At 38.5% G+C, this 26,114-nt stretch overlaps 1 protein-coding gene across 1 annotated transcript in view; it reads left to right on the top strand.

The window, feature by feature from the left end:
- CCDC33 (coiled-coil domain containing 33) overlaps positions 1 to 26,114 on the top strand; it is a 159,587-nt gene that overhangs the window by 110,953 nt on the left and 22,520 nt on the right. The window contains exons 10-11 of the mRNA XM_053717328.1: positions 4,659 to 4,854; positions 5,641 to 5,729. Of these exons, the coding sequence (XP_053573303.1) occupies positions 4,659 to 4,854; positions 5,641 to 5,729 (285 nt within the window). The remainder of the gene's footprint in view (positions 1 to 4,658; positions 4,855 to 5,640; positions 5,730 to 26,114) is intronic.

The raw sequence follows: 26,114 nt of genomic DNA, 5'->3' as shown, positions 1-26,114 counted from the left end.
GTGAGCCGTCAGTTCTGCCATCATGTAAATACCATAGAGACAACTTATTTGTGTGCAGCCAGTTCTGCCATCATGTAAATATCATAGACACAACTTCTATGTGTGCAGTCAGTTCTGTCATCATGTAAATACCATAGAGACAACTTCTATGTATGCAGCCAGTTCTGCCATCATGTAAATACCATAGACACAACATCTATGTGTGCAGTCAGTTCTGTCATCATGTAAATACCATAGACACAACTTATATGTGTGCAGCCAGTTCTGTCATCATGTAAATACCATAGAGACAACTTATATGTGAGCAGTCAGTTCTGCCATCATGTAAATACAATAGAGACAACTTCTATGTGTGCAGTCAGTTCTGCCATCATGTAAATACCATAGAGACAACTTCTATGTGTGCAGCCAGTTCTGTCATCATGTAAATACAATAGAGACAACTTCTATGTGTGCAGTCAGTTCTGCCATCATATAAATACCGTAGAGACAACTTCTATGTGTGCAGCCAGTTCTGTCATCATGTAAATACCATAGACACAACTTATATGTGTGCAGCCAGTTCTGCCATCATGTAAATACAATAGAGACAACTTCTATGTGTGCAGTCAGTTCTGCCATCATATAAATACCATAGAGACAACTTCTATGTGTGCAGCCAGTTCTGTCATCATGTAAATACAATAGAGACAACTTCTATGTGTGCAGTCAGTTCTGCCATCATATAAATACTGTAGAGACAACTTCTATGTGTGCAGCCAGTTCTGTCATCATGTAAATACCATAGACACAACTTATATGTGTGCAGCCAGTTCTGCCATCATGTAAATACCATAGACACAACTTATATGTGTGCAGCCAGTTCTGTCATCATGTAAATACCATAGACACAACTTCTATGTGTGCAGCCAGTTCTGCCATCATGTAAATACCATAGACACAACTTATATGTGTGCAGCCAGTTCTGTCATCATGTAAATACCATAGACACAACTTATTTGTGTGCAGTCAGTTCTGCCATCATGTAAATACCATAGAGACAACTTCTATGTGTGCAGCCAGTTCTGCCATCATGTAAATACAATAGAGACAACTTCTATGTGTGCAGTCAGTTCTGCCATCATGTAAATACCATAGAGACAACTTCTATGTGTGCAGCCAGTTCTGTCATCATGTAAATACAATAGAGACAACTTCTATGTGTGCAGTCAGTTCTGCCATCATGTAAATACCGTAGAGACAACTTCTATGTGTGCAGCCAGTTCTGCCATCATGTAAATACCATAGACACAACTTATATGTGTGCAGCCAGTTCTGCCATCATGTAAATACCATAGACACAACTTATATGTGTGCAGCCAGTTCTGTCATCATGTAAATACCATAGAGACAACTTCTATGTGTGCAGCCAGTTCTGTCATCATGTAAATACCATAGAGACAACTTCTATGTATGCAGCCAGTTCTGCCATCATGTAAATACCATAGACACAACATCTATGTGTGCAGTCAGTTCTGTCATCATGTAAATACCATAGAGACAACTTCTATGTGTGCAGCCAGTTCTGCCATCATGTAAATACCATAGACACAACTTGTCCAGGCAGTGAGGTTGTTACTGGGCCTAAAGCCTTGTGTTTAACCCTGTACTTTGTGCACTACAGCTGATATATAACAACCATTGATAACTTTAACATCTGCATTTTGTAGTTTTATTTATATATAAATCCCTGAAATGTCTGACCTCAACTTTTGCTGCAGGCTTCTAGGTTACTAGTTATACCCCTGGCCCATATTGATACGGTGTGTACTGTTTGTGTAAATTCGAGTACTAAAGTGATACTTTCCTATATTCTCCATTGGTACATTCAACACATTTTATGCGACCCTGTGTCCTTCAGAGACTGCCAAGCATTAAAGGCTCAATAATTCAACATCATTAGACTCTAAAGGTTTTTTTTTTGCTAATAAATTATATTTAGCAGCATAGATAGCTTTATTGTTAAATAGGAAATTAAATATCACCCTCTGTTATAGCCTAGAAAACTTATCCTGTCTAGGAACAGACTACATACTAAAGCAGGTCTCGGCAATTGACTGATAAGTTATCTGGAAAAAAGGAAATAGTACCTAAGAATAAAACAAAATACATACTGTATCTAGGAAAATAAACTCTCACTGTAAAATAATAATACTGTGAAGCTTTTTCTTTTTTTGCCATTTTCTCAATGAATTGGATTTGAGATGAAAGATGAAAATTCTTCAGTGTAGACTATTATCTAGTTCCGGCTGTTATTTTTCTATTTGTCGCCACACGTTTAGAATACATGAGCTTTTAATTGAGCATTAATATAGGAATTATTAACCTACAGACGATTTTGCCCGATGATGCACTGATTTTTAATATGAGGAATAAATATCAATGCAAAAAGTCTTTTGGAATCTAATAAGTATGGAGCTTGCCTCCCTCTCCTGGTGAATAGTTAGCATTGCTTTTCCACTCATTCTGTATATGTAACATCAATTCATAAATCATTTTTTCCTGGTCTTACTCGAAATCCAAGAGGTGTCTTGTTTACTTTTAATATCCACATAGTTACTCAATAAGCTGTATTGGAGGCATTGAATGAAGTAAAGTATGGGGCATGTTTCCTAGGCAGACATACTGGAAAATGTATATAACATGCTGTACATAAATTGTCATAGCTACAGACTTAATGCATCATAGAGTGCTTGAGTGACTATCTATGTGGGTCATATATATACAGTGTTGTGTGTTACAATCTGTGTGACAGTGAGGGCCAGCTTCTTAATACTTGGGGCCACACATCAATATTTTAAAAGTATTAAATGGTCACAGTAGTAAAAAAAAAAAGATACAGGCTCAAATTCATTAGGGTATGTCATTGTAAGACTAACAACCCTACAAAGGGGTTAAACACACAGAAGTATTGCTCGGGCCGCGCAGATCCACTCAGCCGCACTAGTTACACATCTGAGTTGTGTGACTAGCGCTGCGGGTCCCAAGGGATACTTAAAGGTATGGTCCTTAATGGTCCATAATAATCAAAAAAGGACATGCTGTAATTAGTATGTAATTTTAAGACTATTAACCCTGCACTACTGCGTGTTTAACCCTCACAATGTGGTTAAACACACAGTAGAATTACCAGTCTGAACCAGAGTACTGATCCAATCAGCAGCACTAATCGCACGACTCAGATTGAATCAGCGGCGGTTTCCACTCAGGACCAGCGGTGCAAATTCTAACAAATTACAGCATATAATTTTTTGATTATTATGGCCCTTTAAGGACCGTAATACCTTTTAAGTATCCAATCAGCAGTGCTAGTCACACGACTCAGATATGTAACTAGCGCTGCTGATTGGATTTGCGGGGTCCGAGCAGTACTTATGTGTCTTTAACCCCTTTGCATGGCTTAAACATACAGCAGTGTACGGTCGATAGTCTTAAAATGATATAAATTAGAGCATGTCGGGTTTTTTTACTATTATGACCCTTCAAGGGCCACATGCAAATTTATGACTATTAAGCACACAGCTAATATAATGACCTGTTAGCCATCCCTGATTCTACTTCTTTACCCCAATGGGAACTGAATACAATGTTGTGCTTGAAAGGCAAGATCATATAATAACTTTACCTTTAATCTCAATAAAAAGTGGTACAATTTCTCCAAATTACTGATATATGCCAAATGTTTTATTACATATTTATGTTATAATGGTTATTATCCATAAACCTCCCAATCACAGAATAAATACTTTACATAGAAAGTACAGAATGTTTTTCCTTATGAACCTATACTGAAACGTACAAGTTGTTTATGTAGCTGACGGGATATGGAGAAACTTCTTGTTTTTGATAGATTGTGCAATTAAAAAAATTCTTATGTTATTTAACTGTTTGTCCTCTTTGTTGAAATGTAGCTCTTCTCTATGAGAACATACTGTCATGTCTTGAGCAATATATAGTAGAAGTATTTGCAATAATATTGTAACACTGTTATACATACAGTGCTAGTGTAACAGGAAAATGCTATAATACGTTAGAGCATTTTATTATTGCACTTTTGTTTGCATACGGCAGTGCCAAGTCAGCTCCAGAACAGCAATGCACTAATGAGAGCTAGCGGAATACATTCTGGTGAACCAATGTCAAGAGATGTGTGTTGCCACCAATCACCAGCTAGCTCCAAGTAATGCATTTTTAAAGGGAAAAAAGAGAACAAAGTTAATATGATAATATAAGTACATTTAGTAGTGTCTTAAAATTACATTTTAACAAAACTACTACCTGACCATACTACAGTATCCTTTATTAAAGAGTAGGCTCAGCAGCAACAATGCACTACTAGGAGCCAATGCCAAAAGATATATATATATATACAGGCACCAATCACAAGCTAGCTCCCAGTAGTGCATTGTTGCTCTTGAGCCTATCTAGGTATACTCTTTAAGAAAGGATACCAACAGAACAAATTACATTTTACAATAGAAGTACATTGGGAAGATGTTTAAAATTGCATGCTCTGTCTTAACCATGACAGTTTAATTTTTACTTTACTGTCCTTTAATAAGTTATATTCAACCATCTATATGCAGTACTATAGCATTAACAACATTTTCCTCCCTAAGGAACTGGCCAACTACCGTCTTGCTATGCAGCGGATGGCTGATGATATCATCACTCTACGGCGTCAGCTGGGCAGCTTGGAAGCAGAGAACAGTACTCTACGGAGTGAGAGGAGTTTGCACCAGGATCTAGGGAGAAGCTTACTGAGTGATACAGATTTGGATGTTATGACAAAGGCTGAGCTTGCTGACCGCCTAGGTGAGAAAGATATGTCTGAGTATTTCTCATATAATAGTTTTTTCTTATCAGCATGCATGTGGCTGAAGGAAAACATTTTGATTACTACAGTTACCGTACATGCAAAATAAAAACCAGGATTTAATATGTTACTTACACATAGGGGTAAAAGCACAGCTCTGTATGTGTTACTGGCATAAAAAAGTTTAAATTGATAATCTGTGTGAACTGCTGGCGCAAACAAGGTAAATCATTGCAATATATGTTAAGAACAGCCCATGCATGTGTATTGCTGGCAGTTTTGGGTAAAATCACTGTTTTGTTTAACTACAGTCTATAGGGTACAATCAGTTTGGACAGGCCAGGGCTATAAAATAACTGCTTTTTGCTACTTGCAGAAAGGAATGAAAACTGTTCAGCTGTGAAAATATATGTAGGGGTGAGAGGGATCATAGAACATACCCTGTAACCTAGCAACATCCCCCACAGTAATACAGATGGTGCAAGTAAACACAGTTGCAGTAAGACAAATGTATACTCATTTCTTTACACAATGCATGAGTCAACTTCACTTTTGTGGTAATAAAACACATTTGGAGCTTTTTAAAGTGTTGGCAAAGACTTCCAACCATTAGTCTGTTTTCATAGAACTTTACTTAACACAATACTGTCAGTAGTAGCATTTCTGAGGTACAGTGCATGATGAAAGTTATAATTTCGGAATATATCTCCCTCTTTCCATATACTATTATGGTCTACACTATTAAACTGTATTTTTTACCACTTCTCTATCTCTCTGTATTTCAGTAACTCTGAAACAAAAGTTGGCTGCAGAGACCGCAGAGCTCCGGGGGCTAAGGGACAGGATCCATCAGTTGCAAAATGAGCTGGTTAGGGTGAGTACTCTCCTTCACATAACAGCCTCTATTTCCTTCTTCACAACACCATGTTCCAGGAAGTAGCGTTCAAACAAAATATGAACCAGTAGAAAAAGTTCAAGCAATTTCAGATACATCAGATTTGTTTTTCATAGTCACCAAGCGTAGAATCCTTTGTTTTTTTCCTGGGCAGGAGAAAAGTACCCACTACTACTTAAAGCAAACTTCTAAATCATCAACTGAGTCCAGGAAAATATGTAATGAACTGTGAGGGTGGGAATAATCTTCACAAATGTGCCTAGGACATCTCCATATTCCAATGCACATCTTCTAGTATAGGAATGTTCTATTTGATCTATGTTGGTTTGATCAAGCAGTGATAATAATAAAAAGAGGATTGTAGGTAGACATTTACTTTACGTGCCTGGTTAGCTGTACACCATTAAAGGGACACTGAACCCAATTCTTTTTTTCTTTCGTGATTCAGATAGAGCATGCAATTTTAAACAAATTTCTAATTTACTCCTATTATCAAATTTTCTTTATTCTTCTGGTAGCTTTATTTGAAAAGCAAGAATGTAAGTTTAGATGCCAGACCAATTTTGGTGACCAACCTGGGTTGTTCTTGCTGATTGTTGGATAAATTCATCCACCAATAAACAAATGCTGTCCAGGGTCTGAACCAAAAATTGTCTGGCTCCTTAGCTTAGATGCCTTCTTTTTTCCAATAAAGATAGCAAGAGAACGAAGAAAAACTGATAATAGAAGTAAATTAGAAAGTTGCTTAAAATTGCATGCTCTATCTGAGTCACCCAAGAAAAAATGTAGGTTCAGTGTCCCTTTAAATAATCTAGAGGCAAATTAACCTTGACAGAGAGTTTTAACTTCAATCTGTCATTGATTGATACACCACAAAGCACTTCTCTGCCCAGTGCATTATATAAAGACATAAGAAAGGAATATAAGTTGTTCCTTGTTTGTTCAAATAAGAAACTGCATAGAGTTTACCTAATTTGGTTTGAATGAAATTCTCCTTTTTTACATGTATATGAAATGTTTTCAAAGTCGAAGCTCCATTGCTAATTTCCCACAGACTGAATGAGAGTCGTTTCCCTTTGTGGTTCTATAAACACCCAAGATTTAATACTTTTTTTTTTATCTGGTTCCTTCCATTTGTAGGTCATAAGTTCACTGAAAGTAGAATCAACTAGAAACATTCTTCCTGCCATTATTTGGTACATTCACAAAAGAAATCCTGCTTAGGAGTCTCAGACTTTGTTTTTCATACTTTATTTGAACCAATTGAAGTTTAGTTAATAACTATTTACTAACTAGTCTACCAAGTTAAAATAAATACAAACTTACCTGTAATTTTTTTTATTTTTTTGTTGTTATTTTTTGTAATGGTAGTTTTTTTTATTTTCTGTAATTTTAGTGTTTTTCTATTTTTGTAATGTTAGTTGTATTTTTTGTAATGTTAGGTTTTAGTGTAAGGCAGCTTAGGTTTTACTTTTATTTCACAGGTAAGTTTGTATTTATTTTAACTAGGTAGTTAGGTAGTTAGTAAATAGTTAATAACTATTTACTAACTAGTCTACCTAGTTAAAATAAATACAAACTTACCTGTGAAATAAAAACCTAAGCTAGCTACAATATAACTATTATTTTGTATTTAGTTTTAATTTGGTATTAATTAGTTAATAATTGTAACTTTAATTTAGGTCTATTTTAATTATGTTAAAGTTAGGGGTGTTAGGGTTACGGTTAAGGTTAGGTTTAGGGGTTAATATAGTTTAATTTAGGTTGTTGTGATGTGGGGGGCTGGCGGTTTAGGGGTTAATAGGTTTATTTAGTGGTAGTGATGTGGGAGGCCAGAGGTTTAGGGGTTAATAACTTAATTTAGTTGCGGCGATGTCGGGTATCGGCGGAATAGGAGATAATATCTTTATTATAGTGTAGGCGATGTTGGGGAGCGTGGGACTAGGGGTTAATAGATTTATTTAGGTGGCGGCGATATTGGGAGCGGCAGATTAGGGGTTAATAAGTTTATGTAGGTGTCTGCGATGTCGGGCGCAGCAGATTAGGGGTGTTTAGACTAGGGGTTTATGTTAGGGTGTTAGGTTTAAACGTATTTTTCCTCCCCATAGACATCAATGGGGCTGCGTTACGGAGCTTTTTTTTATTCCGCGATCGCAGTTTTTTTTCTAACACTTGCACGAGCACGTCAAAGCAGCGCTTGGATTTTGTGCGGTATGGAGCTCAACGCAACCATATTGCACGCACAAGCTGGCTTTTACAAAACTCATAATGGCAGTGCTATGGAGGGTGAAATAACACAACTTTTGTTGCGTTCGTTTCGTACCCTCTATAGCGCAAAACTTGTAATCTACCTGAATGACAATAATATACCAATGTGACCTAAAAGGATATTTGTGAATATAAGAAGAATTGTACTCTCTGGAATCTAATACTACAATAAATCACGTGTATGTCTCCATTTAGATATGAGAAAAAACTACTTTGCAATTTAAAGCAAACATTAAATAAATTATTAATTTTAATTTAGTAAAATAGTCACTCTGCTCATGACCTCCTACTCTCCTCTCTTGTTACCTCATCACACTCCCGTTTACAGGACTTCTCCAGACTGGCTTTCATCTTGTGGAACTCTCTGCCTCGCTCCACAAGACTCTCCCCTAGTTTTGAGCTTCAAGTGCTCCCTATAGACTCTACTGTTCAGGGATGTATAAAACCTATGCTAACCTTTCTTTATACCAGTTCCTCTCCTCCATTGCTATCCCCTGAACCCCCTTAGCATGTAAGCCTAAGAGTCCAGCTGTTTGTTGATCACCTTCTTAAGAGCTGACTACAACAGTGCAACTTTTGCCAGGGCCCTCTACCCATTTGATCCCTATAATTGTTTTGTTGTACTCCGCCTTTGTTAATAGCGCTGCGGAATCTGTTGGCGCTCTACAAATAACCGATAATAAATATAAAGGCCTTATGGAGTCCACTAACTTTTAAAGTATGATTTTCCATTGACATATGTTTAAAACACTGCACACAAACATAGATACTAATACATATATATGTACACACACATATATATATATATTCTTCAACAAACTACAAGAGGAGAACAAGGACCATCAAAAATTTCTTAAGGCCCTGTATAGATAGGGAATCAAGCACTCTTTTTTTTATAAAAAATAGCTCAAAAGTGTAGCTAAATTAAACAAATAGAATGAATCTCTGACCAGTACAATCACTGAGAACAAAAAATAATTTATTAATAGTACAGAAAGAAGTAAATCCTAACTGTCCAAACATAGCAATAGGCCAGTTGTGCGCTGGCCTCGGGTATATGTTAGCAACACAAAGTAAAGTATGTTGAACAAACAATATAGTACATGTGGCCAATTAAAACCCTGAAGATGTGCACATCATAATCATAATATTGGCAAAAATACAATCCAAAGACACCTAGTACACTGCTACACCAAAGCTGTACACGGTACCCAAGTCAATACAAGGGATAATTACCGGACAGGTAAATTTTTAGGGATACAAAAAGGAAAACAATATACAGAGGTGCAAGATGGAAAAAAACACACAATATTCTGTACAAATGAACTAAGAACTGATACTCTCCTTTAGGTCAGACCGCAGCCTTCTTGCAGTCTCTCCCTTGTGACTGTGTATAGATAGATAGTAGTAGTAGATGGCGCTGGTCTATTGAATGATTTTCTCTAGTAAGTGAAGAGAAAAGAGGCTTGATGCATATATTGAAGCCAATTAATATGGGTGCAGTATACTCACTCCATAAGATGAATCTTTACAGCTGAAAGGGAACGTAGCGTCAGATGGCAAGAGTCCACAGGTTCCTGGAGTCAAATACTGAATTTTCAGGTTTATCCAAAAGTGGACTATAAATGAATAGAGACCCAAATGACAAAAGTATCCAGTGTATAATTGAAAAAAATGTAGTAACTTACTCCATAAATAAGGAGATTTCAGCACAGCAAAACAAGATCTTGACAATCTTTCAACAAAGGATAAAAGGTTTTATTTGCTCAAATAAGACTCCTCCCAGTTTTAACCAATTGTGTACCTTAATCTTGATGCTAAACAATGTGTAACATACATACCAAACCTAACTAATTCTAAAGAAGAAGGAAGTAACTAGCAAAAAAGTTGATGAGACATAATAAGTCAAATTAGTTAATGACGTTCACAATTGCAAATAAAAATTTTTTTTTTTTTTAAATGAAAAACAAAAGATAAGCAAAAGAATGAAATAAGTATAACTGGGAGGAGTCTTTGTGGATATATTCCCTCCCAGCAGGGCTAAGATCCATCCGCCCTGAGGAAGCCCCGTCTATCATTTGGCATTGTGGGTGAAACGATCAGGATCGTAGGCATTGGATCACAGACGCACATGTGACCAACCAGGAAGTAAGCACACAGTCCTACCACGCTGCAGTCTCAGCGTGCTGCATTCAACTGGCTCAGCAAACTCTTTCATGGGACTCAATTACAAGGCAGTATTTCAGGAGGCAACCGGTAACAAACAGCGCACCTCAATTGTGGACACCTCCAGAATCAGATAAGTGCATGCTTATGGTTTAACATAGGAATATAGCTGCTTTCACTTGCAATATGGGGGGTTAGCCTGGACTGACTCCCACTGCTCATTTGGCTTGTTTGCTGTTTTCACACAACATCTTCAGCAATAAGAAGTACTATGCTTTACTAACACGCATGCAGCATTGGCAGCACTTATCCCATTTTGCATACCTTGGACTTATGCTAAGTCTGGCTGAAGACAATACCGCTATATGTGGAAAATCATCCTGGTGGGATTTGGTTGTTTTCTTCAGCAATACACTCTTGTGAGAATTTTATCTCAATATATGCAGGCATCTCTATGTAAACTGCTGTGTCTCTATGTAACTGCTGTACTGAGGCAATTCATTATGGAGGATGTATTACTATGTTCCACTATCTATCTTATTGCTAATAACCATTGCAATAGTTATTCTTCATACTTGCATGTAACTCACTATCTATCTTATTGCTAATAACCATTGCAATAGCTATTCTTATACTTGTAAGTAATTTTTTGTAATTGTTGCTATACTGCCATTATTGTTGTTCCTGAAATCTTTACAAAGCACGTATACTGCTTAGATCCCTAAAAAATTACCTGTCCGGTAATTATACCTTGTATTGACTTGGGTTCCGTGTACAGCTTGGGTGTAGCAGTGTACTAGGTGTCTTTGGATTGTATTTTTGCCAATATTATGATTATGATGTGCACATCTTCAGGGTTTTAATTGGCCACATGTACTATATTGTTTGTTCAACATACTTTACTTTGTGTTGCTAACATATACCCGAGGCCAGCGCACAAAGATTTACTTCTTTCTGTACTATTAATAAATTATTTTTTGTTCTCAGTGATTGTACTGGTCAGAGATTCATTCCATTTGTTTAATTTAGCTACACTTTTGAGCTATTTTTTATAAAAAAAGAGTGCTTGATTCCCTATCTATACAGGGCCTTAAGAAATTTTTGATGGTCCTTGTTCTCCTCTTGTAGTTTGTTGAAGAATAATTTTTTATAGGGTCTGCACCACATTAAAATTATAATCTAGCATAACATTAATGTTTTCTAAAGTTTGATAAAAAAAATTTTTGGAAAAAGACACATTTATAGTAGCCATTTGTCCTGTACCCTTTTTGGTTTTTTATAAATAACAATACCTAGTATACTGGGTGTATAGCCCTCACTAGGTCTAACTTTCAGGATTAGGCCGCTGTGTCATAAATTCTATGTTTCTCTGATCTGTCCAAATTTAAGAGGGCAATATGGCGTTCACTCTGTCTGATGAAACTTGGGAAGCAGAACTTTCTGCTACATTTTCTATGAGTAACACTGTGGAGAGCAAGAATGGTGAAGGAGAGACTATCAATATTTTTGGTGCCTTTAAAAACTATAAACAACTGGTAATGAAACAGATTAGATTGAGAGCTGAATCATCTAGTCTGGAAAATTACATTAAGAATGAAATAATACCAAGGGGCTTGAGATTGAAGCTAGATCCTGGAACCAATTTACGCAGTGATGAGGGTGGTGAGGCATTCTTAGAGGACTGGAATGCCAGCCTGTCAGAATGCTCAATAATTTTGATGAAAAAAATGGTCAAGAGAAATAAAGAAAGACCTGAGAAAACGAAACTAGAGGTAGATGAGGCCCTTGTCATTGTTAATAATTTTGAGCAAAATTCAAATTTTGAAAAGCTCAATAGTGAAATGAAGGAACAGATTGCAAGATTGCAGTCTGAGATTAAGTTAAGAAAAGGTAGAAAACTGGTTAGGGACCAGGAAGACTATAAGAAAAAACAGGTTTACAGTTATAGACATATACGTGGTTCATATGATTCTGGGACTGACTGTTCAGATGCAGAATGTGACAATAGGATGTCAAAAAACGAGACGCGCCCTGGCCCATCCACCCCACAAGAAGGAGGAGGGGGGGCCGGAAGAGATGGAATAGGGACAGGTACAAATACTGGAGGAAGACGATATCCTTACCGCCAGTCCAGGGACAGAGAATTCAGCAGGAGTTCGGAGAGGCAGCAGAATTACAGACCAAGGGGTCGGAGGGGCAGAAGACCCTACTAGACACACCCCCTTCAACTGATAACCTGCAGGTGATTAACCTGTCCTCTTTTCGCCTCAACAATTGCCATCTCAGTGTGCTAAAGCGTGGCTTGTCATTTTTTCCATCTAATGGATTTGACAAGTTTACTTTTCTAAAAGATCTTCACAGATTTGCTAGAAAAGTAGTTCTTTCTCAAATGTTTAAAAATAGATCTAAGAATATAATTGAGGATCTGAGCTTGACCACTGAGGATAGGCTGGTGCTACAGGACCTTAATGAATTATATCAGGAATCGACCTCTGACGAAGATTCTTTTCTAGCGTCAGAGATAGATTTACCTTTTAAATTATCTTCTCATTTTAAGAAAAGATCCACTTATATGCCGCAACTTTCTTTCTCTCCTGCAGTTAACTTATTTGTTAAACTGGTTGAAAGGGAGATACAGGAACTGCCACTGAGTGGCATTGTTGATGACAAGTTGACCAAGAAATAACAAAAAGCTCTGAAAGAGTTAAAAACGGCCCCCAACGTTGTGTACAAATCAGCGGATAAGGGGGGCAATGTCGTTCTATGGGATGAAACTATGTATTGCAAGGAGGTAATGAGACAATTGTCAGATAAAGATCAATATCTGAAACTTGACTTCAACCCTCTGCCTACCTTGCAATCAAAACTTTTCACAATTTTGAACGATGCCAGAAATGATTGGACAATTACTAATACAGAATTTGGTTTTTTGATGGTAGACAATCCAGTTATGCCTATATTTTACTGTATACCTAAGATTCATAAGAACATTAAGAATCCGCCTGGACGTCCCATCATTTCTGGCATCGGGAGTCTGGTTGAACATGTAGGTCACTTTATTGATCATGCTCTGCGTCCTTTTTTGGTGACTTTACCGTCATTTGTTCTTGACACAACTGACTTTTTGAAAAAAATCAATGGGATGCCAGTTGACAAAGAATCACTTTTAGTGACAATGGACGTAGAGGGACTTTATTCCAGTATCCCACATGATACTGGTATAAAAGCCTGTGAAAGTTTCCTGTCAAGCAGAGGTACAAAATTTTCCAAACATACTGAGCTCATTGTTGACCTTCTAAGATTCATTCTCAATAACAATGTTTTCATGTTTAATAACAGAATTTACAAACAATTGAGAGGAACAGCCATGGGGGCCACATGTGCCCCCACATACGCCTGTTTACATTTAGGCAAATGGGAGATGGATTCAGTTTATCAACACGATTTGTTCACTAAACACGTCAATTTCTGGCTTAGATATGTGGACGATGTATTCCTCATTTGGGAGGGTGATCAAGTTGAATTATTGCAGTTTGTCAATAGTTTGAACCAAAATGATCTAAATATACGACTTACTATGCACTTTAGTAAATCTGAGATTGATTTTCTTGACATTAAGGTAAAAAATGTAAACACTATGTTGGTCACTAAAATTTTTAGAAAGGGTACGGCTACTAATAGCCTGTTAATGGCAAGCAGTCACCATCCCCGACACCTTATAGGAGGAATTCCTAAAGGACAATATCTTCGGCTACGCTGCAATTGCTCTTCGAAAGAGAAATTTGAGGAACATGGAAAGCTCATGCAAGATAGGTTTCTTGAACGTGGCTATGCACGGCGTAAGATTAAAAAAGCTATGATTCACGCAAGAAAAATTGATAGAGATGATCTCCTGTTCAAGAGGATTAAACAAACAAAGTCAGTAATACGATTAACCACGACTTATAATTGTCATTGGCAAACCATTAAGTCAGTTCTTAATAAGCATTGGCCAATCCTTTTAAGTGATGGCAACATTGCTGAAGAAGTTGGGACTTATCCCAGCCTTACAGCAAAAAGAGCAAAAAATCTCAAAGATAACCTGGTCTCGAGCCAATTTAAACCCACAGAAAAAGAAGGAAATTGGCTTAAGAAGCACATCCCTAATGGCAACTTTCCTTGTGGAAAGTGTGTGACATGTGATTTTATGAAAAGGACCAAGACATTTTCTGGCAATAGTAAAAAATCTTTTCAGATTAATTACTTCTTCAATTGCAATACGGAGGGGGTTGTGTATCTCCTGGAATGTTCTTGCCCGGCGTTTTACGTGGGCAAAACGAAACGTATCTTTAAAGATCGTATAAAGGAACACAGGGATGATATAAAAGGTAAAATACAATCCAGCAGCATTGCGAGACATTATCAAGCTGTACATAATAGCAACCCAGGTTGTCTACGCTTTACAGGTATAGACAAAGGTATTGTGCATGGAAGAGGGGGGGACAATGATAAATGTCTGCTCCAAAAAGAGTGTAAGTGGATATTTACTTTGAACACTCTTTCGCCAGTTGGTCTTAATGAAAAGTTGGATATGGCTAGTTTCATCTAAAAAAGCCCCTTTCTATTATAATATTCATGTATATTAGAGTATTTGGATGTTATGAAAATGAATAGCTTTCTAACATTATTACTTGCTCCCTGAGTTTCTAATTTTAGTTTCAATTTTAATTAAAGACTACTTATTTCATTCTTTTGCTTATCTTTTGTTTTTCATTTTAAATTTTTTTTTTTTTTTTTTTTATTTGCAATTGTGAACGTCATTAACTAATTTGACTTATTATGTCTCATCAACTTTTTTGCTAGTTACTTCCTTCTTCTTTAGAATTAGTTAGGTTTGGTATGTATGTTACACATTGTTTAGCATCAAGATTAAGGTACACAATTGGTTAAAACTGGGAGGAGTCTTTGTGGATATATTCCCTCCCAACAGGGCTAAGATCCATCCGCCCTGAGGAAGCCCCGTCTATCATTTGGCATTGTGGGTGAAACGATCAGGATCGTAGGCATTGGATCACAGATGCACATGTGACCAACCAGGAAGTAAGCACACAGTCCTACCACGCTGCAGTCTCAGCGTGCAGCATTCAACTGGCTCAGCAAACTGTTTCATGGGACTCAATTACAAGGCAGTATTTCAGGAGGCAACCGGTAACAAACAGCGGACCTCAATTGTGGACACCTCCAGAATCAGATAAGTGCATCTGACTGAAGACAATACCGCTATATGTGGAAAATCATCCTGGTGGGATTTGGTTGTTTTCTTCAGCAATACACTCTTGTGAGAATTTTATCTCAATATATGCAGGCATCTCTATGTAAACTGCTGTGTCTCTATGTAACTGCTGTACTGAGGCAATTCATTATGGAGGATGTATTACTATGTTCCACTATCTATCTTATTGCTAATAACCATTGCAATAGTTATTATACTTGTATGTAATTTTTTGTAATTGTTGCTATACTGCCATTATTGTTGTTCCTGAAATCTTTACAAAGCACCTATCACTGCTTAGATCCCTAAAAATTTACCTGTCCGGTAATTATCCCTTGTATTGACTTGGGTACTGTGTACAGCTTGGGTGTAGCAGTGTACTAGGTGTCTTTGGATTGTATTTTTGCCAATATTATGATTATGATGTGCACATCTTCAGGGTTTTAATTGGCCACATGTACTATATTGTTTGTTCAACATACTTTACTTTGTGTTGCTAACATATACCCGAGGCCAGCGCACAACTGGCCTATTGCTATGTTTGGACAGTTAGGATTTACTTCTTTCTGTACTAGTAATAAATTATTTTTTGTTCTCAGTGATTGTACTGGTCAGAGATTCATTCCATTTGTTTAATTTAGCTACACTTTTGAGCTATTTTTTATAAAAAAAGAGTGCTTGATTCCCTATCTATACAGGGCCTTAAGAAATTTTTGATGGTCCTTGTTCTCCTCTTGTAGTTTGTTGAAGAATATTTTTTTATAGGGTCTGCACCACATTAAAATTATAATCTAGCATAACATTAATGTTTTCTAAAGTTTGATAAAAAAATTTTTTTGGAAAAAGACACATTTATAGTAGCCATTTGTCCTGCACCCTTTTTGTTGTTCTGAAGCAAATACGTTTATTTTGGTCTCATCAGACCATAGAACATGGTTCCAGTAATCCATGTCCTTAGTCTGCTTGTCTTCAGCAAACATTTTGCAGGCTTTCTTGTGTATCATCTTTAGAAGAGGCTTCCTTCTGGGATGACAGCCATGCAGAACAATTCTTTTTTTCAGATCCTCAGAAACATCTTTGCCATTAGGTGCCATGTTGAACTTCCAGTGACCAGTATGAGAGAGTGTGAGAGCGATAACACCAAATTTAACACACCTGCTCCCCATTCACACCTGAGACCTTGTAACACTAATGAGTCACATGACAACGGGGAAGGAGAATAGCTAATTGGGCCCAATTTGGACATTTCCACTTAGGGGTGTACTCAATTTTGTTGCTAACGGTTTAGACATTAATGACTATGTGTTGAGTTATTTTTAGGGGACAGCAAATTTACATTGTTATACAGGCTGCACATTCACTACTTTACATTGTAGCAAAGTATACAAATAAACAGTGTAGAGCGTCATAAGGAGAATATGAAAGGTTTATAAAAATGAAAATAACATTAAATGAATGTCAAATATCCATACCAACTATAAACAACAGTTAAACAGTTAAAATCACAAAATAAGACAATCCTATGATAATAAAAACAAGCAAAAAATAATGTGCACCTTAAAATATGACTAAAAAATTAATTAATTAAATTTAATATTAAAATCAAAGATAAGTCCTAATCCCTGTGATCCGGTTTAGCGAAAACAAAGTCAGTGTCAGAGGTATCCAAAGATTATAGTGATATGTGACTCCGATGTATGTTCGTGAAGAAACCAATTTGAATAAATAACAAATAGAAAAAATAATAATATCAAAAATATATAAGTGATCCTAAAAAGTGTGTTAGACTGTCAGGAAAAAATAATGAAAAAGTGAACAAAATAGTAAAAAATGGTGAAAACATATAGAAAAAATCAGTAAAAAAAAACAGTGAAAAAAGTGAAGAGATAAAAAAGAAGTTGGTGATTGTTTAGCAGAGATCCTTCCTGTGCTGTAATAAATCTTCTAATGTTCTTCTAGTACCTGTGGAAATAATATAACATAGTGCAATATAGCTAGTGAATATATGTAACAAATTGAAATAAGGCTTACCAATACTGTCGACGCGTTTCAGCCCTATATCATAGGCCTTTATCAAGAGTCTTGATAAAGGCCTATGATATAGGGCCGAAACGCATATTAATAATCATTTTTTAGTCATATTTTAAGGTGCACCTTATTTTTTGCTTGTTTTTATTATCATAGGATTGTCTTATTTTGTGATTTTAACTGTTTATAGTTGGTATGGATATTTGACATTCATTTAATGTTATTTTCATTTTTATAAACCTTTCATATTCTCCTTATGGCGCTCTACACTGTTTATTTGTATTAGTTTCCTATCAGGTGAGCTAGAGCACCTCTGTGCAGAGCGACTCAAGGTTCTACCCTAAGCGCTTGGTCTGTCCTTCCATAATTGTAGCAAAGTATCATTTCTTCAGTGTTGTCACATGAAAATATAAAATAAAATATTTACCGCAATGTGAGGGGTGTACTCACTTTTGTGGGATACTGTATATACAGTGTTCAGCATAAATGAGTACACCCCAACAGATTTGTCAGAAAACCTTTACTTACCTTTCAGAAACCACATATTCTGTGGGACACTATACTACAAAATACTCCCACAAAGGCAGGCCATTGATTGCAACCAAGATTTCTTAATTTGCACCCACAACAAAGTATTTTTCCTAACAAATTAATTCAAGACCATGTTGCAAAATTGAATACACCCCTATGAAAGTCACAGGAGCAAAGCTAAATGTCTGACAACAAATTCCTAATTAACAAGAATTCAACTACAGGCGAGTCTAATTATTCATTAAACAGGTGATTATAAAGGGCGTTACTAACCAAAGAAAACCCCTTCAGATGTCATGCTGTCAGCAATGGTACCACATGGAAGAGAAATGTCACAAGGGCTGAGAAAGAAAATAATTTCTTTACACAAGAGGGGTGAAGGCTACAAGAAGATCAGCAAAGTTTTACTTTTCAGTCAGACTACTGTAGCAAAAGTGATACAAAAATGTAACAAAGATGGAACTGCAACCATCTCACAGAGATGCCCAGGCCATCTACGGACGTTAACACCTCGATAGGAGCGTCTTCTGATGAGAAGGGTTGAAGAAAACCGCCATGCAAGTTCACTGCAGTTAGCTAAAGAATTAGAAAGTCAAACTGGAGTGATTGTTTTCCATGACACAATACGTTGTACACTGCAGAGGAATGGCATGCATAGGTGCCATCCACGAAGGAAGCCTCTCCTAAAGCCCATGCACAAAAACGCCTGCCTAGAATTTGCCAGGACACATGCTGAAAAAGAAGAAGACTATGGGGACTCTGTACTCTGGATAAGACAAGATAAATGTTTTTGGAGCTGATGGCTTCAAAACTGTATGGCGTTGCAAAGGTTTGGAGTACAATGTAAAATGCATGGTGCCTACAGTGAAACATGGTGGTGGCAGTGTCCTTCTGTCGGGCTGCATGAGTGCTGCTGGTGTCAGGGAGCTGCCTGCATTTCATTGATGGTATCATGAATTCACAGATGTACTGTTCTATATTGAAAGAGAAGATGCTTCTATCACTCCGTGCCCTTGGTTGTCGTGCAGTTTTCCAACATGACAATGATCCAAAACACACATTTAAGGCCACTGTTGCATATGTGAAGAAGAACAGGGGGAAAGTAATGCAGTAGCCAAGTATGTCTCCTGATCTGAACTCAATCGAACACTTATGGGGAATTCTGAAGTGACAAATTGAGCATCACTCTCCATCCAGCATCTAGGCTCTAAAAGTCGTCGGTCTTGAAGAATGTAAAAAGATAGATGTTGCAATATGACGACAACTTGTTCATTCCATTCCTAGAAGACTTGGTGCTGTCCTTTCAATTAATGGATGTCATACAAAATACTAGATGTATTAGTTTTTGTTGTGGGGTGTATTCATTTGTGCATCACCTACTTTGAGTAAATCTGAAGATTTTGTAATCTGAGTTATATTGTTAACCTTAATTTCATGTAATGAGCTAAACAAATGTTCTATCAAACTCAGTTTTGTCACAATTCTAGAAATTGTTCTTGTGTTCATTGAGATATTGATTAAAATCTTACTTTTCAAAAGGGGTGTACTCATTTATGCTGAGCACTGTATATACAGTACTGTGCAAAAGTCTTAGGTCACCAATAGATTTGTTGTTTTAGCAATGGTATAATGGTATAATGAACATATAATTGGAGTTTAATTAATTGGAAGCTTGCTAATACAACCAACTTTCAATCCCATCATTCCATTCAAAATGCCAAAAAATACAGAATTTGACAGATATAAAATCATACTTTTGCATCAGCAAGGCCACTCTCAAATGCAAATCAGCAAACAAACTGGATACTCAAGATGTGGTATTAAAGCTGTTATAAATACATTTGAAGAATCAGGAGAGGTCAAGGACAAAAAAAAGTCTGGAAGGCCAAGATGAGAAGTTTCTCAGAGTTTCTTCTTTGAGAGATTGGAAGAAGTCCAGCAAGCACCTGGCTCAGCATTTGGCAGCTTCATCAGGATGCCAAGTTGACCCCTCTACAGTCCAAAGAAGTTTGATCAGGAATGGTCTTTGTTGAAGGGTAGCAGCCAAGAAACCACTTTTTTCAGAAGGAGAATGGGTGAAAAGGCTAAGATACAAGACGATTAACCCTTCACTGCCAGGAATTTCACGTAAGGTACTGCAATTAGTGGAATTCTAACTTCCAAAAAGCAATGGCAAAGTCATGCATGTCTTCTATTTCTGAACAAAGGGGATCCCAGAAAAGCTATTATAACCATTTGACCTATAACTGTTGTAGTTGTGTTTAAGTAATTTCAGTGAGAAACCCAAAGTTTATAAAAAAGTAAAACAAAAATGTCATATGATCTTTTTTCTTTCTAATGGGAAAGAGTCCACAGCCGCATTCATTACTTGTGGGAAATAAGAACCTGGCCACCAGGAGGAGGCAAAGACACACCAGCCACTCCTGACACTTCTGACACTCCTCCCACTTCTCCTATCCCCCAGTCACTCTTTGCCTTTCATCCCAGGAGGTTGGCAGAGAAGTGTCAGAAGTTCTTATTTTTGACTATTGTTATTTCAGATTCTATGAATGTCCTCTGATGAGGATTGTACTTTGGTCCCGTTGACGCAAGTCTACCAGTCATGTCTCTTGTGCCTTTGAAGGGTGCCGGGTTCCTCGGGCTCAGGGAACCATGGGCCTGCTGAGCCATCGGCCTCTGGGGGCTCTGCTCCTCAAGTGGCGACTTCCCATGCACACCCTTCTTCTACTGTTGCGGGTGACCCTGATGTTGATGTCTCCTCCTCACAGGGTGGATTGTTTCCACCGGAGATGACGGAACATTTTTGTTTTAATTTGTTGTTGACGCTTGTTCGTCTGCAGGACCCCAATGTTTCTTTGCGGTTGTGTTCCTGCCCAACTATCCCGGGTGTCTAGACCGTGGGTGGCACTATAGATTTTCCCCCGGGGGTAATGTGCCTGTGAATAGCAAGTGTGGTCATTTATCCAAGAAGATTTCCAGCCTCCAAATAGTAAAATTAAAAAACCTTTATTCACACAGGGTCCATAATACAACTGTTGTATTATGGACCCTGTGTGAATAAAGGTTTTTTAATTTTACTATTTGGAGGCTGGAAATCTTTTTGGATAAATGACTATGACATTGGGGTCTAGCTAACCCTATCTCTATGCCCCAGAACTTCAAGTGAGGGGCTGTCTTCCCCTGTGAGTTGTTGAATAGCCAGTGTAGGGCAGCCTGGCAATAAAGTGGGACGCTGCCTTTAAACTTATCCGCTGTGGCGGTTTAGGATCTTTTTGGGCTGCCTCTTGGTGATCCTTGGTGCCTCTCGGGATCCTAGGTTGGTTCTCTTGTACTGGTTGTTCCCGGTTTTTGCGGGGCTCAGTTTGGGGAGATTCGGCGGCTGTTGCTGTTGAGTGGCTAGCTTACAGCTTGCCATGCAGGGTGCCTTACCTGTAGCTATTGGAGTTTTTTTTTTTTTTTTTTTTTAATTTTTATTGAGGGAGAAAAACAAACACATATTTTGCTCACATTACATTACATAAAGTTCACATATAACAGGTTCAGTAGCTAGTTACAGATTGCAGGGTACAATGCTAGGGGAGCAAACCTAAAACTTCCCTCAATTTTGTCCCAGTCTTTAAACAAAACAGTAGAGGCCACTTTTGGGCCTTAATGAAGCCAACTAAGCTGGGGGTTTTAAGTAAAGATAGGTCACTTATGGACCTAAACTACTCGCTCATCCTCCTATGCCACAAGGACCATGTGGGTCCAAGAATAAAATAAAAAGACAAAAGGGTAAGGGGAGGACATAAAGATATATAAATTCAACATACACTGTGGTGGGGCTCAGAGAGCAAACTAAGGTTCTCCGAGCAGGGCAGAGACTACTTAACTCTGCCAAATAAACAGAGGATAGTAAAGGGTAAAAAAGCAGAAGATATTATATAAAGGGGTAACTGTGCCTCTATGTTCCCATGTGAGACAAGGTTTAGTACAGATACTATTGCTAGGTGTTTATAATCCCGGGAGATCTATTAGACTGCTATAGTCGCTCCAGGGCTTTTAATGATAAGAATAACATTGCAATAAGGGTTTACCCAGGACCTACACCTCTATCTTCAGAAGTTCAACTATAAAAGCTGTCTACTACAGTCTTCAGGAAACCCATGCTACTCTCCTTACCACTATGAATAAATCTCAATAGCACTCTAGAGCTTTGGCAAGCCCTCTTGTCACTATGTACAGTTACATATCCCCAAAACATTCAAACAGGCTAGTATGCAAATATGAGAACTTACATTCTACTATTATATGCACCATAAAATACAGGGATAAGCTGTTTTTCATGAATCAATTGAATAACCCATGATCCAACCCCCCCACACAAGGAGGTTTTTAGCATATGATAGTAAGGAGACTGTAGTAATTGGTTAGAGTGTCAATAGTTTGAGTTATAAGCATGTCTTCAGAGCCAGTACATATAAAATACAACGTCGTCATTAACCTGGATGAGAGATAAGGGACCCAATGTTATGTCCAGCTATACAGAAGTGTAGCTAATAAAATAAAAAAAGGGAACACAGATAACTAAGCTGCTGCACAAAAAATCTGTGAAATCAAGTCCACATTGAAGTTCAGCACATAGCCCCTCACGGAACTCTCAGAGCTAACCCACTCCGGTTTTCTCTATGGCTGCAGCACATGAGACGTTCAAACCAACGTTTGTGAGTAGGGCCGTTGTACAATTTTGCACTACAAGTAGTTCAGTGAGGGTGGACCGGGGCAGCAAATCCAGCTGCCCTACAGACACATAGGTAGATGTTCCCTGAGATCTTCTCTTACTTACAGGTGTCTGAGACTTCCCCTGAACAAGTCTCATCATGGTCCCATGATAGTCCGGTTGCTGAGCGGACCTTTTTGCAGCTACGGCTCCAGTTACCTCACATAATAGAAAGATCACCTCCGTGTGTGCACTCCTACTGCGTATCTCATTCAGATCAATCTGCCGCTCCGCTGCAACTGTTATGTTAGGCAGGTCATTCGTTGTAAGGGGGGAGGTTGATTGCGTTGCCTCTGGGTACTTGCGGCTCTCAATGAATGAATCCATACGCTGCTCTAATTGGCCGTAGTGATCCCTCAAAAGCTTTACTAGAGTCCCCCACGTCAAATTCTGGGCACGATCCATAGCTGTTAGGCAGGGTAAGGAAACGGTCTACGGCAGAGTGTTATCCAATGGTGTGGTAGGAGCTTCCCTTAAGACTCTGTATACGGCCCCTTAACCCAGGTGGCCAGGGGGGGAAAACGCCAAGTTCATGCGGGTAGGCCGCAGCCCTTCGAGTGTAAAAATAGAGACTTTTAATATAGCTGAGAATAGGTTCCTGCAGCTCGCCCTGAGCTCATACTTCCATTAACAGGAATCCCTGCTGTAGATTCTGTCCTTAGAAAGCAAAATTCGGCAGATTAGGTAAAATTTCTGGCGAGCTGCAGATAATGCGTCCTTCCATGTTAACTGCTTGGCCACGCCCCCGCTATTGGAGTTTTTGCTCCAACGGGAAACCGGACTTTTTGGCACGCCTTGGATCCTTTCCCGGTGCTGGAACTTGTGCTTCCGGTTGTCTTCTTCTGTCCCTTTGGGTCGGGTACCAGAGTGTGATCCGTTTTTTTTGGGTCTCGTGGATCTTGGCTGCTGGTCCGGGATCTTCTAGTTTGGGCTAATTTCTGCGATTTCCGCAGGACTTTTCCTGTGTCCTCTTTGCAGTTCCTCTGTTTCAAGGTTTTTTCCTCGACTGGGATTGGTCTGACCAGGTTGTTTTGGTCTGGTAGCGGCTCGGTTGTGTTGACTTGAGTTTTGGCCAATAGAATCTCTTGTAGCACCCTACCTGCTCAGATCTGGTAGTGGATATGTGGTGGGCCCGGGATTCTGGTAGTGTCGGTATAGCTGGTTCTATACCTGTCCCGTTTTCCCTTCAGTGTTTCTGGATTGGGTCAGGATGGGGTTTTCCTTGTCTCCCTTTTGGGGAGTCTGGACCTTTCTTCCGGTTGTGGTACCCTTGTTGTGAGAAAGTGTGTGCCTTTGGATCTCTTTTTGAAGGGTCCTTTTGCCCTGTTGTTTCTCATTCTTGTTCGTTCAGATCACTGGGACACGGATCCGGCCATCTGGTGTACTTTTTCCCTTTTTTGTTTCTACATTCTTCAGAATTTCTAGAGGCAGATGTGTTTTCGGCAGGTTGTCTTGTCTTACCACCTCTGTTGTGGGGGTCCGAGATGTTGTCTTTTGGAGGTCTTTGTACTTTTTTTGGGTGCTGGATGGTTTAGGCCTGTCTTGGTTTTTTTCTTCTCTTATCCTGTGGGCAGGTGCTCCCTGCCTTCCATCTTCCTCTGAGGGAATCTTGTTCCTTTGTGGGAGTGGTTTGTCACGTTGGTCCCTTGTTTTTTCGGGGATAGAGATGCCTTGTGGGCTTGTCTCTTGGGTTTTGTGTCCTCCAGTTTTTCTGGGTGGCTCTCCCCATGTTTTCTGGTTGCACTCTTCTTAACGTGGCTTGTTGTTTTCTTCCCTCTCTTTTGAGTGGAGGTGGGAATTTGTTCCCTGGGCTTCGCCTTGTCTGCGACAGGTTAGTCTACCCGGGCGTGGGCGGCTCTTGTTGAGATTTCCTGCTCCTCCTTAGCCTTCAGGCTGCTTGGGTTCCAGATGAGGTGTTCTCTGAACCCTCTGGGAGGGTTGGATCCTCTAGATGACCCCTCTGTTGGGAGGACGTTTAAGGGATGATTGTTTTTTCTGGTCTCCCTTCTCTGGCTGCGGGATTTTTCGTTTGGGTGGTACCCTCAGTCTATTTTGTGGTCTGGGGCATATGCCTTAGTCTCCTTCAGCTGGTTAGCTGGGAAAAGGGATTCTCCCTTTTTGGCCTTGCTTCTGCAGTTGGCTCTTGAACAAGCTATTAAGCTGACTATGCGTCTATGGAGATGCCTAATGTTTTTCCTTTGGTCCTTGACCTTGGTTTCCTGAGATGCCTTTTTTTGTTTTCTCCTGGCATCTAATAGTCTTTTTGGGCTTCGATAGCGGACCTTGGTTTTGTTCCTTCTTCTGACTTGCTATTCCCTCTGGGAATTGTTAGTCAGGGTCCCCTAATTGGTCTAAGGGGGTGTGGCTGGGATTTGCCTCTGAGAGACGGTGTCTTCGATGTCTGTTGTCTTGGTTGCGTCTGCTCGTGGTCACTAGCCAGGCCTTGGGACTGTCTGTTGATTTGTGTCCATGGGGCTGTTTTTTAAATTATTTTTGTTCCCTGATTTTCGGACGAAACGGGACTTTTTAATCTGGGAATGTGATTTCTGTTGGTGCCTTCGTTTGTACCGCCTCTTACTCTCCCATCTTGGCATTCAGTGTCCTATTTGGCTTGGGTATAATTTTTCCACAAGTAATGAATGCGGCTGTGGACTCTTTCCTATTAGGAAGAAAATCATAAATGATGCTTACCTGATCATTTCATTTTCTTCCGTGGGAAAGAGTCCACAGCCCCCGCATGTTTTTGAGGCGTTGTTGTGGTTAATCTTCTGGCAACTTTTCACCTTGATATTTCTTCCACTGTTCCTTGGCAGAATAACTGGGGGATAGGGGAAGTGGGAGGAGTATTTAAGTCTTGGGCTGGTGTGTCTTTGCCTCCTCCTGGTTGCCAGGTTCTTATTTCCCACAAGCAATGAATGTGGCTGTGGACTCTTTCTCACTGAAGAAAATTAAATTATCAGGTAATTATACCTTGGGTTGTCTTCTTAAAAAAAAAAAAAAAAAAAAAAAAATATATATATATATATATATATATATATATATATATATATATATATATATATATATATATATATATATATTTATATATATATTATATATATATATATATATTTATATATATATATATATATATATATTTTTTTTTTTCATAGGTAGATCAAAAAATCAAAAGCTCTATTTCTGTTTATTCAGAGTGATAGCAAAAATGCTAAACATTCTCCAGTACTTTGGGCAAGTTTTTCTCTGAAATTCCTGGTAGTGAAGGGGTTAAGCAAAAAGCCGTTCTTAAGTGCTGTGCAAACAAGACAGTTGCAGAATCATAACCAAACTGGTGAAAGCAAATTCGATTAGTTACTGTAAA

This window comes from Bombina bombina, chromosome 6 (assembly GCF_027579735.1).
Source record: "Bombina bombina isolate aBomBom1 chromosome 6, aBomBom1.pri, whole genome shotgun sequence".
NCBI lineage: Eukaryota > Metazoa > Chordata > Amphibia > Anura > Bombinatoridae > Bombina > Bombina bombina.
This window is presented reverse-complemented; position numbering and strand designations above follow the sequence as displayed.